The 14,778-nt window shown below is 39.1% G+C and overlaps 2 protein-coding genes across 2 annotated transcripts in view; one reads left to right on the forward strand and one right to left on the reverse strand.

The window, feature by feature from the left end:
• The window catches only part of ide (insulin-degrading enzyme), a 40,058-nt gene extending 36,649 nt beyond the window's left edge, over positions 1 to 3,409 (forward strand). The window contains exons 22-25 of the mRNA XM_007566946.2: positions 1,065 to 1,126; positions 1,673 to 1,745; positions 1,828 to 1,895; positions 2,518 to 3,409. Of these exons, the coding sequence (XP_007567008.1) occupies positions 1,065 to 1,126; positions 1,673 to 1,745; positions 1,828 to 1,895; positions 2,518 to 2,613 (299 nt within the window). The 3' untranslated portion in view covers positions 2,614 to 3,409. The remainder of the gene's footprint in view (positions 1 to 1,064; positions 1,127 to 1,672; positions 1,746 to 1,827; positions 1,896 to 2,517) is intronic.
• Positions 3,410 to 5,906: 2,497 nt separating this feature from the next.
• marchf5 (membrane-associated ring finger (C3HC4) 5) overlaps positions 5,907 to 14,778 on the reverse strand; it is a 21,213-nt gene continuing 12,341 nt past the window's right edge. The window contains exons 3-6 of the mRNA XM_007566949.2: positions 8,661 to 8,791; positions 7,890 to 8,073; positions 7,649 to 7,815; positions 5,907 to 7,169 (exon numbers count right to left, since the gene is read on the reverse strand). Of these exons, the coding sequence (XP_007567011.1) occupies positions 7,053 to 7,169; positions 7,649 to 7,815; positions 7,890 to 8,073; positions 8,661 to 8,791 (599 nt within the window). The 3' untranslated portion in view covers positions 5,907 to 7,052. The remainder of the gene's footprint in view (positions 7,170 to 7,648; positions 7,816 to 7,889; positions 8,074 to 8,660; positions 8,792 to 14,778) is intronic.

The raw sequence follows: 14,778 nt of genomic DNA on the forward strand, positions 1-14,778 counted from the left end.
TTTGAATCAAAGTGACCCAAATCCTCTCTTTCCTGAAAATGAATTTATTCAGTCGAGCCCAAATGAAACCCAAACTAGATGCAAAATTAACCCTTCCATGCATGAATTGATCCTTTGTGTCAGGATATTTTTCCATTTTTTTATTTCCTTAAAGCATAAAAAAAGGTAGATAAGAAAATTTTGTAAAAAAAAAAAAAGTTTTTTTTTTTTTTTTAGGTGATCAATTGTAATTTTCTCCAAATACAAAGTTGTTATCCATCAGTAGTATTGTTCTTTAGGGGTTATCTGATGTGACAATATTATGTTTTACCTGCAAGAGTCGTCTACAGTGGAAGGAAGGACCGGGTCGCTTGGCGAGGCTTTTTTGTCGTCGGCCATATTGGATTTAACAAAAATAGTTTTTTGCATTTGCAGCGGATGGCCAGTAGTTGATAGTGTATTTTATGATGCATTAGTGTCCACTTCAGTGGTCTGTGTGCATTTATAACATAAAAATCCACAAGCACAAGAAAATGGCTTTTTGACTGCTGTCCACTGCAGTGACCACTATGCATGAAAGGGTTAAAGTAGAAAATTTTGTTTTTAGATTAATATTAATATTCTCTACAAAAAAAATCAGAAATTTCTAAATTTCAAATGTATAAAATTTCTTTTGAAAATTTATCTCGAAAATGTCAGTTTTCTAGGAAATGGTGAGAAAAGTTGCTAGAAAAAAAAAGTTTTAGACTAAAAATTTTCCACAAAAAACAGTGGAAATTTCAAATGTCAAATTTTGTAGAATTTTTTTTCTACTAAATTTCTGAGGCTGAAGACAAATGGACGTCACACATCTCAGATTCTTACTTAGTTTAAAAAAGAAAAAACATTTTGTGCAGTCGTGTATTTATCACATAAAACCACTAAAAAACATGAAAGTTTTTGTTTTTAATGTGTTTTAACTGAGTTTTCATGACTCAGTTAAAACAGTCACACTGTTGGATAAACAGTTTTTCTGCAGGTTTGTTGCTTTATGCAGTTCTAAATGCTTCAAGCTAATTATGTTTAAACTTCTGTTTGCCTTTCAGATAACATTGAAGTTGCTCATCTGAAGACGTTGACTAAAGAAAACATAATGCAGTTTTACAGAGTGAGTAACATAATTGGTTTAAATTTAAACTCAGGCATTTTAAACCAGAGAGGGAAATAAATCCTTCAAGCACTTTTTACACTTCTGTATTTACCCTAGTTTAGGTCTTTATTTACTGTTATTTGTTTTTATATATATATATATATATATTCATTTAAATGCTTATTTTACGTGATCTACAACTTGTTCAGCAGAACAAGTTGTAGATCTGTCGCTTGAAAAACATTTAAAATAAATTATTTATAAATGGATAAACTCCACGCAGTGACGGCTCCAGAAAATTTAATTTCACCAGTAAAGTGTTAATCACTCATTTTCTCAGTGATTACACTCTAAAACAGAGTAGAATCACTAAAGGTTATTTTAAAAAGAAAAAATCAACTAAATAGTTAAGCTGTAACTGAAAATTATTTGACAGTGGTTTCACTTTATGTTGGCAAATTTATCCCAAATCAGTTCAAACTGAATTTTCCGTATTTTTTTCAGTAATTTTATATATGCATTTAATGTTTTTTGTAATTAAAAAAGTTGATGCTCTGTTTGCAGGAGCGGCTCACAGTGGAAGCTGCAAAGAGACACAAAGTGTCCGTTCACGTTCTGTCCAGAGAGATGGACTCCTGTGAGTCTCTGGAGGATTTCCTGCTTTTCTTTTCCATCCCTGTCGGCTTCGGTCGCCTTGACGTTTCGTTTCTGTGCAACAGGTCCGATAGTCGGAGAGTTTCCTGCCCAGAACGACGTCAACCTGGCCCCCGCTCCGTCCCTGCCTCAGGTAAACACCACCTCTGGTTCTCAGAGAATGACTTTTATTTTTCCACTGAAAATAAAACAGACTAACCTTTTCTGGATCCAGGCTAATTAGAATTAGCAAAATTATTTCTATTAGCTAAATACCAAAAAACTCTGACAACATTTTTTATTTATTTATTTTTTTGCGTGTAACTTTCTATATTAATCAAATTCCAGTCCGTTTGTCTGGAAAGTCTGTTTCGTTTGGGGAGGTATGAAAGCAGGAAGTGGACTACGACGCAGGGCATTCTGGGTAAATGAAACCAAAAAAACGCAAAGGTTTAGCGGTAGAAATGAATCGTGGTATTTTACAAACGACAAGAGAAATCCTACAACCGCTAAAATCTGACACCACTACGTTTTTGCTTACATTTCGTGAAGAAGAAAGTTGCACTCGGTGTCTTTCAGAGGTTTTCATGTCGTTTCCTTCAGTGGTTTTTGGTGCAGCGCCCCCACAGGGCAGGAGGGGAATAAGTTTGTCTAAAAATGTAACAAAAGTTGAATAAAATCTACCGGACTATCAGGTGTGAAAACAACCTTAAGCTATTTTTATTTCTGTTCCCACATCAAACGTTTTTTTTTTGTTTTGTTTTTCTTCTTTTCAGCCGACGTTGATTCAGGACATGACGGAGTTCAAGAGGAGCCTGCCGCTGTTCCCGCTGGTGAAGCCTCACATCAACTTCATGGCCGCCAAACTGTGAGCGAGGCCGAAGAAGCTTCGCCTTCCTGAGGTTCCCCTGACCGTGTGTGTGTGGAATGTGTGCAGGCGACACGCCAATGCACTGGAAGATGGAGAAGAGATGCTCAGTAAGCGAAGTACCCCCAAAGTTAGCTGTGGTCGTTTTTTTAAACTAGCTGTGACAACCATAGCGGTCTCACCTCACTCTCACGCTGCAGCGCTCCGTAGGCGAAGTAGAACCACGTTAACCAGAAACTTTATGCAGGAGCTTCACTTCACCACTAGGGGGTGCTTCCCAGTCCAAGTCAGTAGCTCTACCTACCAAGGCACTCCGACGTTTTATTCAAATGTACGCATTTTACGAAGCCTTATTCTGTAGTTTTTAAAGCTTGCTTGGTGAGGGAGTTTTATCTGTTGGCGCCCTCTGAGGAGACCTGAGTGAAGTCGGCACTGCAACTCAAATCCAACTAAATTGGCCTCAAACGTTTGTGCTGCCATCGTTTCAAAGATATTAGTAAATATTTACAAAATCTCTTTTCCACTGTAAGTTATAAAATTTGGACATCAGAGATCAGCTTGCTCCTCCTTACATTTGAACAAAAGTTATGTAAAATACAGTTTTTATGTTTCTGCTGCTAACATTTTTTGTGCTGCTTTCATTTTAAATGAATGTTTCCAGAGGTCAAAGGTTAATGGATCCCACCACCACATAAATTACAGTTCAGAATCTCTTTTCAGCTGCAATTTATGTAATTTGTAAATTTTTTAAAGTCTCCAGACTCAACTGGATCCTCTCTTCACATTAAAATCAAAAATTTTAAAAATGTTACTTTTGTGCTGCTTTCATTTTGAAGATATTGTTTCCAGAGGTCAAGGGTCAACCTGAACCTACATGTACAACATTAAATTAAATTAAATGAATCAACTGTGCTACATTTACACAGCAAAAATGTTCAAAGATTTTTGTGGAGGTATAATCTTAAAAGTTTCCTGATGGCAGATCAACTTGATCTTCCTCCCATTTTTACAACTCAAACAAAATGTATATAATTTTAATGTTTGTGCTGCAAAAAGTTTCATTTGTGCCGTTATGATTTTTAAAATATTTTAAAAAAAAAATGTTTCCAGAGGTCACTTTGCTCCCAGCCGCCCAAAACTGATGTGTTTGATGCATTTTTAAAAACATTTCTGCTGGTTTGTGCAGCAACAATTTTAAAGCTGCTAATGTTTCAAAGGTCAAAGGTTAGCCACAAAGTTAATTATTTTTTATTTGTGCTGCAGAAATTGTGCTGCTATTATTAAGATTTGAAAAAAAGGTTTCCAGAGGATATGCGCCACTCCCCACATTTACAAAATATTAATTGTGCTGTTTGTGCTGCAAAATGTTTAATTTGTGCTGCTATAATTCTTAAGACTGTAAAACAAGTTTCCAGAGATCAATCTGCCCTCCATCACATTGACAAAAATAACATCGATAAATTGGTTTTTGTTTGTGCAGCTAAACATTTTTGCAGCACACCACCTAATTGGCACAAAATTAGATTTTTGTAAATGTTGTGGCGCTCTTTGACCTCTGACCTCTGGAAACATCTTTTAAATGACAGCAGCACAAACGTTTGACACCAACTTCAAGTGAGGAAGGGCGAGTTGGTTGACCTTTAACCTCTGGAAATGTAATCTTTTAAAACAATAGCAGCACAAACCAAAATGTTTGACTCGAGTTTCATCAGATTTTTTTTTTTTAAGGCCGGCCGACTCCTCTCAGGTTTTGCGGAGCCGTTTTTAGCCGCTCAATCATGCGTCGTTTTTAGGGTTTTATGATTGAAACACCTCAGGGGTAAATCCATGCTGTCTCTTTTTTTAAAAACACGTTTAGTCGCAAACCCCGAGACGTTTCCATGGCGATCCCTGCACTGTGCGTCCGTTGGTGTGTGCGTGCGCCTTTACGTCGGTCAACTCATGCATTTTTCTTCCCTTTCTTTCCAAACGCGTCACTTTGATGTCAGACGGAGCTGAAAGTAAACGGCTCTGGTTTTAAGAAGTATTTTCTGAAAAATATGCACTTCTCTCACCAAGCAATAAACGCGATTGTTGAAGGTGAGAGCGGCGTCTCTCTCTCTCTCTCTCTCAGGTGCTTGCTGCACTTTGTCCCGACTTTATTTTTTATTTCTTGGTTTCAGTCAGCGCTTCGTCCAGGATTAAATGAGCTTTGAATGTTTTTGACTGTTCTGCATCAAATCTTCGACATTTCACTTCGTCTCAAATTATTTTGTTCCTTCGTGGTCGAACCCAAAGATGGCGGCGGCAGCAGATTTCAGCGCAGCAGAGGAAAATATTAATGACATTACATATCAGGCTTGGGCAGTAGGGGCACATTGTGAAGTATTTAGAGTGGTTTCTACTTAGATGTTTTTGAATGTCAACGCTCGGCTCTGATTGGCTTGTTGGGTTTCCGGGCGGATAATTTTAGGTTTGAAGATTTAATGTTTTTTTTTTTGTGTGTGTGTGTTTCTAAATAATTAATAAACAAGTGAATGGCAAAACCGCTGCACTCGATTTCCTCATTTGCAAAAATACATTTATTCACAGATATGATACGGTACAGCTCCACAGGTCAAAGTTCACAACATCTTATTTTGTATTTGGCAGAGACTTCATGATAAATGTAGTGAGAAGCTGTAGTTTGCAGGCAGTTTGACATAATTATTTCAAAACCAGAAACTAACAGAGCTGAAATATTTCAAGAGTTTTTGTGGAGTAAATGTTTTCCAGGTTATGATAAAAGCTGGTCACTTTTGGGTGTAGCATCTGACTTTTTCCTTCCACTAAACTTTCCACTAATGTTTGGCTATCAGAATAGAAAGAGCTAACTGCTTTAGAAATTACTTTTATTTTTTGGCTGGATAATTGTTTTCTTTATTAAAATCCAAATTTTCCAAACTTTAGAATGTAGATTTAGAATTACTGAAAATTCAATTTTTCATTCCAGAGACATGAAACTTTAACAAAAAAATTTCTTAGTTTTTCCTGAAAACGCATTAAAAACAGGTTTAAGATAATTTGTCTGTTTTCATTTAAATAAAGTTTGCTTAATGGTTATTTTTACTACTAAAGTGATTCAACAGTCCAGCTTTCACCCTCAGTTAATTTGCTTTTATAACACTTGAAATGTTTCACATTTTTTCACATTTCAACCACAAACTTTAATGTATTTTATTGCAACAAATTGTGGAAGGAAAATGATGCAAAGTTTTAACTTTTATTTTAGTACAAAATGAAGTTTTTAGGGAAGTAAATAAAAAATGAGACCCAAAATTAAACTTTTGTAATCTTTGACTTATTTATTCTAAACACCATAATTCTCACATTGAAACACAGTGGTGGCAGAATAATACTGTGGGAATGTTAGAGTTGAACAGGGAAACAGGACAAAGCCAGAGCTATAGGAGATTTAAATCAGGGGTGTCCAAAGTGTGGGGTGTGGGCCATATGTGGCCCTTGAAATGATTTTTAATTGGCCACAATTCAAGAATGGTAAAAATTTGGCCAATAAAAGAAAATATTTGACCCAAATTTTTTTTTTTTTTTTTAGAATTAATGGCAATCTGAAGGTTTAAGATCTTTAATGTTTTAGAGATTTCATTAAAAATGTTAAGCAGATAAAACTAGAAAAACTGAAATTTGTGGCACAGATGTAGTTTCAATTTGGCAAAGTTTATATGAAGGACAGCCTAGTCAAAGTCCAGAACTAAACCCGATTTTATTTTATTTTTTTAATGCATGCATCATTTTCAGCTTTCATTGGTTTGTCCAATAAAACATATTGAAGTTTGTGGGAGAAACTAAGAGTTTGTGAAGACTTCTGCCAACCCGTCCCGACCTGAACCAGAACAGAACCGCTCCACGTCCCGCTGGGTTCATCCCCTCTGGGTCGGACCGGACCGCCATGACTGGTGCCAACACTTTTACAGAGTTCAGAAGTAATCAAAGCTGCAGGCTGAATAAATAAACACTGGAACATCTCAAGCTAAAATATAGATTTCTATGTTACAAAGCCTCTGGTAGCTTCTGCTTTGTGTTTTTCTTCCTGCTAGCTTCCAAACGTGATAAATTATTGATTAATTGATCATCTGATTGGACCCCGGCGAGGGCGGGAGGGACGTCAAACCAAAACAATCGTTTTATTTAAAAAAAAAAAGAAAAGAAAAAAAAGTTCTTCTTCACGCATGCCCTGCGTCTTTATTTCAGTTAGCAGTGGGTGTGTTAGCCGTGTGGTGTTAGCGTAGCCACACACTGACTGCAAGCAGGCTCCAGTTCGCTTCCCATCCCGTCGCTCCAGGGTCGGGAAGCGGTGACGCAGTCGGTCTCCGTAGCAACCGCTGGGAGGGGGCGGGGCTTGTTGCAGTAAGGGTGAAGCTGAGTGTTGGGGGGTTTCATCCTCACCGACAGCAGAGCGCCGCCTCAGGCCTCTTCCGGCTCAGGGAAGTTCAGGATCTTGCGGTGGGCTTGGCGCAGGTACTGCTGCTGCTTGAAGTAGACCTTGAATGCCCCTTTGATGGCCACGAAGGCGATGCCGCCCTGGGGGGAGAGCCAGAAAGCAGGAAGGCTTTAAAGACGGCAGTCAGCATGTCTTCAGTCAGAGGCTTCTTCAAATCCGCTGTGACAGACTGCTAAAGGAGGACCTTCCTGCCCACAGCATCAACAACAACTCTGAAGAATCCTGAATAATTTGAGTTACAAAAAGGGATTTAACTTTCCAGAAGGAACTCAAAAATACTTATGAATTTGGAAAACTTAAAAGTTACGTTATGACTGGAACTAAGGAGACAAGGAAGGAATGAATGTAGCATCAGAGATAGCATCCAGAGAGCATCACAGCTACTGTTACCATCAGTAGCCCCATTGGCACCGGTAGCCCCGTTGGAACCAGTAGCCCCGTTGGCACCAGTAGCCCCGTTAGCACCGGTAGCCCCGTTAGCACCGGTAGCCCCGTTAGCATCGGTAGCCCTGTTAGCATCGGTAGCCCCGTTAGCATCGGTAGCCCCATTAGCACCCACCAGGATGGTCCTCTGCAGGTTGGAGTTGACGCTGCTGAACATGAGTTTCCCCACGATGGTGGCGATGGTGGGGAAGACCAGAGCGCCGCACAGGATCCGCGTGGCGGAGACGTGGTCGGCCAGAGGGCTGGCCTCGGCTGGGATCCGCGGCACCGGGCAGCCGATACCTGCGGTTCCGACATTCGTGCCGTCAGCGGATGAAAAGCAACAAACGTCTGACGTCAGAAACCGAACGACCGACCTGGGAAGATGCTGTTGAAGATCTGCAGCTTGTTGGAGTACTTCCTCCACAGCCGCAGGACGTAGTCCTCCCAGCGGATCATCTTCCCCAGGATCAGCATGACGGGGATGGTGGGCAGGCCGATGAGCAGGAAGAGCGGGTCGGCCCGCTCCATCACGTCCAGGCCCTCCTTATGGCCCACCACCTGCACATCAAAAAACACTAAAATCATCAAAACACAGATTTACTGAGAAATACCTTGTTTTAAAAGCTGAGGCACGGCAGTCGCCCAGGGTGCCCAGTTTTGGGGGCGCCCAAAAAAAAAAAAAAAAAAAAAAAAAAAAAAAATAGAAGAAAAATAAATAAAAAAAAAAAATAAAATAAAGCTTTTTTTTTTATTGCTTTTTACAATATAATCTAAAATCTATACACTGCAAAAACAAAATCTTACCAAGTCCTTTTGGTACAGTTTCTAGTTCTACTAAATCTCAGATAACGGAAGTGGGAAAAAAAAAAAAAAGATCGGTGCATCCCTGATTTATATCACTAAAGTACGCATAGTAACTGCATTTAATCATATTTTATAGTTTACTGACATTTATTGATAATTTTGTGTAACAAACCGCAGTAAAAATAACATTTTCCATCATACTGAATTGTTTTTCCTTCTTAATTTAACATCAATAATTTAAATTTATCATAATAAATCAAAACCAAATAACTTTTTTATGATAAATGAAGCTCAGCGGTATCAGCTGGACTTGCTGGTGCGGCGAACATCAGAGGACGAACCTGCATGACGGTGACGGCGCCGTATGTGACGGCGGTCCAGTAGATGGAGCCCACCATGATTCCGGCTGCAGCGAAGGGGCCGGCCTTGGAGATGAGCCGGTCGGCCAGATCCAGAACATAAACGATCGGACCTGATGGAGACAGGAAACGGTTGTCTGGTTACAGGAACGTAGAGCTTTTTATTTCCACCCAGAACCATCGGAAACAACGAGAACCTCCACTTATCGTTTTTTCACTTCATGGTCATAGATTTAAAGAATCTTCAGTCAGAGGATTCTCCAAATGCACTGTGATACAGACAGCTACAGCAGATCTGTGAGAAGATTGATCTTCTCCACCTCCTCCCACACAAATCAGCTTTTATTTAATTTATGAAACTTGACTGAAAATAGCAAACATTTTGAATTAACGTGACCTAAATCCTGTTTTATTACTGAAAATAAATTAGTTTGAGCTGAAAACTGAAAACAGCAAAACAAAGTATTTTGGTAGATAGAATAAAATGGTGAATTTCCACAATGAAACTCAGAAATTTTGATAGTAATCATAGAAATTTTAATAAACTTGGAAGTTTCTGTTTAAAATGTTGAATTTTTTTTTTTGACTTTTCAAACTCAGAAAATTCCAAAAGTTGAAAGTTTTACATTTTTTCTAGAAAATTTCTGAGATTTTTGGTGGAAATTTACTTTTTCTATTTTTTTTATGTACAATGGCCCTAATAGTTCTGAAAGTACAATATATATTTATTTTTTAAATAAAATGTCACTTTATTTGCCTGATTTTAGGATTTTTTGTTTTTATTTTATTTTTTTACTTTTGACTCAATTTTGGCCCATGTGACAAAAAGTTTGGACCCCTGCTGATGTTTCACTGCTTCTCCTCTAAAAGCAACAAACATGAAACGAGGATCAACTTTTGCAACAATTAAAAAAAAAAAAAAAGTTTCTCTGCTGCTGCATCTTCCTCCCATCTGGCATTTCAAGCCGACTCCGGGGAAATCATGCAATATTTACAGGAAGCCAACCTGATTTCCTCACTCAGAGTCTCATTCACCTGCTACTAATAACCGGCTGGCTGCAGAGGAAACGCACCGCAGGACGACTGCACACTTTCTGAGGTCTGCAGATACATTACTGCTCAAGACTAACGCAACATCTTTTCACTCAAGTAAAAGAGAAATGTGGTCGTCCAGGAAATTACTCTAAAGTAAAAGAGTATTTGGTAAAAAGTTTACTCGAGTACCGAGAACCTGATTAAATTAATAGTTTGATATTTTAAAGTTACGTCATCAGACTGACCAAAATATAAAGTGGGAATTTTGGACGAAAATGACAATAATTACAGATAAAGAAGGTTTTATTTTAATCTTGAATGCAAAATGTGTCCACAGTTTTTGGCTTGATTACTGCTCTGAATATTGACCTTTTATGACTGTAAACTCCAGTTAATGTTTACTTCAGTTAACAATTAATTGTTTCCTAATTGATTAATAGTTTCAGGCCTAATTATTTTGCCTTTAAGACTTTTCTTGGTGAATATGTTCTTCTAGAAAATGGCCTTTTTGAGTGTGTATACGCCAGCTAATGTTTACTTCAGTTAATGATTAATCGTTTACTGATCGATTAATCGTTTACTGATCGATTAATCGTTCAAGCCATTATCGGTTTTTGCCTTTTTAGAGGCTATTGTTGGTGAATGTTTTGCTCTTTCAGCAACTTTCAGCTAATGTGCTGCGTATCTAAACCCCAAACTCTCCTAACGTACCATGATTCCTCCCAAACTTCAGAACGCTTCAGTGAAAGAAACTTTTATGACCCAGCTAAGTGGTCCCTGAATCACAGGCTTTAACTGGGACAAAACTGACCAATGGTTGGAGCCAAACTGAACTTCACACACACACAACGTGTGCAGTCAGGTGAAAACTGGTCAAATTCCTCAAAGAAATAAAACAAAAAGTGTTTATATTGAACAATTATGTCAAAATTATAGCTTGCATCGTCACTTCCGAAGACTTTTCCATCTTAAGTCACCTGCCTGCCTGCCTGCTTCAGGACATGCAGGATATTTGTACAGGTGTCCCAAAAAAGCCATTTTCCAACAGTTGTTTGCATAATTTAGTGACAGCAACTTTCACTTTGTCAAGCTGCGGCTTTTTACGCAGGCCTCATTAAAGTTCATCACTTTGCGGCTTCTTAAACTCACAACTTTATAGTAGTTATTGATGAAACTGCCGCCTGGACCGGCGCCAGGCTTTTGATCCCCTGCAGACTGCACCTGTGTTTGCTGACCAGACTCACCTCCCACAGCCTGACTCTTTCACTTTGTTCCTGCCAAAGTGCTGCACCGCTACGGCCAGAGGGAACTGGGTCACCGCTAATGACCGCTGACAGGACGGAGAAAGGAGCAATTCATTTTAGCCACTGGCAGCAGATTCTATAATTAAGATAATTAAGCATGAGGGAGGGAGGGAGGAGTGCAGCTACAGTTTAAAGGTGGACCAAAGCGTTGGCAGTCTCTCTTCCTGAAGGTTTGTTTACTCTGAGTGTGAGCGAAGACGGAGCAGCAAGGACACACCGTCCTCAGAGCTGGACCCGGGTGAAAGGCTGGAAGTGACTCTGCAGCAGGTGCTGGTGGGAGGAGAGACCCAACAGAACACAGCGACCCGCTTGGAGGTTTTCTACCTGGTTCGTTTGGAGAGGAGTGAACCCGTAATCGAATTCTGATGCTAACTCTGGTTCGCCTAAACACTTTGGTCTCGGTTTGGTTGAAGTGAACGCTGGTGCAGTTTGAATTAATATATGTACGCAAACAGCTAAAAATGCAGGAAGTGACCTACAGCGTAGGGCATTGTGGGTAAATACAACCAAAACAAACGGGTTAGCTTAGCGCTAGCAGGAGAAATGGCTTGTAGTCTTTTACCAGAAACAAAAGAAAAATCCTACAGCCGCTAAAATCTGATGCTACTCCTTTTTTGTTTGAAGAAGGAAGTTGTGTTCAATGTCTTCTTTAGAAGTTTGTGTAATTTCCTCCAGTGGTTCTTGGTGCAGCGCCCCCACAGGCGAGGAGGGGAACAGGTTTTTCAATAAGTTTGGTTCATTTGACACAGTGCAGTGTGAAAGATAACAAGAGCAGTTGAAAATTTAATAAATATTACAACTGAAAATGTAATAAATGTTACAATTTTGATCCCCAAACAACCTGAGGGTTCATTCACACCAGCCCTGTTTAGTCCGCTTTAATCAAACTCTGGTTCGTTTGGGGAGGTGTGAACACATAATCGACCAAACTCTGGTCCACCTAAAAACCTCGGTCTTCGTTTGGTTGAAGTGAACTCTGGTTCAGTTTGAATGCAAATGTGAATGCTAAGCGGACTGGAAACCGCTCCAAAAGCAGGAAGTAGACTACCACGCAGGGCATTCTGGGTAAATCAACCTAAACAAACACATGAGTTTAGCGCTGGGAGCAAAAACAGATTGAAGTCTGTTACCAAAACAAAAGAGAAATCCTACACTAATCTCCTGCAGGTTGTTTAATGGAATTACATTTCCTAAGAGTAGATTAGTAGATCCCAAGGGTGCGCAAAAAAAACAACATGTTTTGATTGTTATTTATTATGATCAATAGAAAACGTCCCGGTCGATTTTAAAGACCTGAAAATAAAATCAATGCGCTGGCTGTAGGCCTCCATTTTGTTACGGTTTCCAGGGTTTTATTTACCAAGATATCTTGCATATAAAGGAAGAGTAAAAGTTATGCAATTGTCTAAATATTTTCCAGTAACCTAATCAGGCTGCTTGGTAGTAAAATATCCTCTTTGATGTCGTTTTGTTCTCTTGGTGTTTGAGTCACTTGAAAAGGTTGGCAGTGGTTTCACAAACAGAGCAGTGGAGTCGATCCACTCATCCAGTCAGAGCCCGGTTCTGATGAGCTGTTCTGACCCAGTTTCACTCCCAGACAGACCCAACGCCTCCCTCGCCACCTCTGCTTCACACTGATGGGATTTAGAAAAGTTTCCAGTGGTGAACTCATCCAGAACTTTGGGCCAATCACTTCTCCTTTTAGTTCAGATTATTTGATGCTGCAATGGAGAGAATTTATTCATCTTTGCAGTTTATCCATTTATTGTTTCCAGATCAAAATGGTTCTGGGTTGGATGTTTGTGTACAGAATTAAAATACCGACAATAAATTATGGACGAACAATTCACTTTTTCCCATATTGAAAAAAACTCTAGATGACATATCAGTGACAATGTGACCAATCCATAAGAACAGATCTATTCAGTCTAATTCTATGCTTTGTGCCATCATGCTGTATTATTTAACATATTCATATTTCACACTTTCTGAACCATTTGAAGAGTTTGTTGCAGTTTATTTATGTTAGGTAGCTTGTTTTGTCAGTTGATTTGTTTTACATTGGCTGTTTTACTGACAAACTGAAGTTGTTTCTAAATGTTTGATCAAGCTTGTGAAGTTATTGGTGTATTTAAGAGTGCTTGACTGGTGCAGAGTTGGCATAAATTCAGTACTGTTTTAATGTATTGGATTGGTATTGGCCGATACTAAATATCAGTATCAGAAATGAAACACGGTGGATCGGTTCATTCCTTCATATCTGCTATTTCTGCACTAAAGCACTTCAACAACCTTCATTTGACTTGTTAATAAATTGAAAGTGTATCAATTCAACTGAGTGTTTTCACTCCTGACGGTTTTAATGTGTTTAAAATGAACTCCGGTTTGTTTACCTAGAAGGTAATTCAATCGCAATAAACTTGCTTTTCATATCTGAAATATTGCCACACTATTGGCAGTATTACTCTTATCCACAGTTTTTATTTCTAAACATTTATGAGGCGAAACCCTAAACTGCTGCTGCCCCAGTTACTCAGCAGGTCGTTGCTAGGTAACCAAAGAGTGAGTTGCTAGGTAACCAAAGAGTGAGTGAGTTGCTAGGTAACCAAAGAGTGAGTGAGTTGCTAGGTAACCAAAGAATGAGTGAGTTGATTCCATCAGCCTTAGTTAGCTTGCCAAACAGTTACGCGACTAAAGTCGTTGCTTTGCCTACATTTCCCAGAATGCTTTGCGGTTCTGGATCGGAGTTCAGTGAATATTCTATCAGATGTTTGATTGATTGATATCGATCAGATTTTTTCGCCCCACATTTCTTCTCTACTTAGAACCTTCTCAAAGTGAAAATGTAAATTCTTGGCATTTTTCAATTTACTATAAACCTAAAAAAAAAGAAAAGAGGAACCCTGATTAAACACTTTAACTGAAACATTTATCTCTGCACTGAGTGGCAGCAACGCCCTGGTTGCTATAAATACGGATGAACCTGTTTACCAGCTGGGCCCAACACTCCCCTGGCTTAACATTGTTTTTGGTCCGGCCTCAGTTTCGGATTGCAGCCTCCGCTACCAACGGGCTGCTCCAAAGGCGTTGCCAAACCTTCAACAAGCTGGAGCGGGTTCTTAAGCCAACAAACCCACCCAAAAACCGGCGAGTGTTGGACCTGTTTGCTGTTCCGCTCTGTAGGGAGGTACACCAGTTTAACAAGCTGGGATTAGCTGGTTAAGTTGGTCAGAACATTTGACAAGTAGGCTGAGAGGTTGGGTGATTTTAATAGACCTCCAACCATAGACTGCGCCATTCGCTGGGTTTCTTTTTATGAGTTACTCTCTTAATTGCAGTAATAACAATGATTGATTGAAACCAAAAGATGCAGTTCATGGAAAAAACAACTAATGCCATTTCTAATGGCGCACACAAAGTCCTTCCAGCTGCAAGCAAAGCTTTTATTTTCCCCAGAGCCTCAAAGTGCAACAGCGGTTTATTTACTCAAACTTAGAACAGTGTTCAGAAAACATATTTATTTAAATAATAACCGCAATGTTTGGGTGGGTAAACAAACCTCACCAGGTTAAAATGTGGCGTATCCGTGTGAGTATGAAACAGCAAATTCAAAATTAAACAAAAACTAAAAATAAAATGGTGTGCAATTCTATAAAAAAATCTCAGCTGCAGTTTTAGGTCGTAGATCTGTATAATACCAAATTTTATTAATTTAATTTTAAAGGGGCAGAATTAAATATTTCCCAGCCACATAGTGCCAT

Source organism: Poecilia formosa, unplaced genomic scaffold, assembly GCF_000485575.1.
Source record: "Poecilia formosa unplaced genomic scaffold, Poecilia_formosa-5.1.2 Scaffold201, whole genome shotgun sequence".
NCBI classification, from domain to species: Eukaryota; Metazoa; Chordata; class Actinopteri; order Cyprinodontiformes; family Poeciliidae; genus Poecilia; species Poecilia formosa.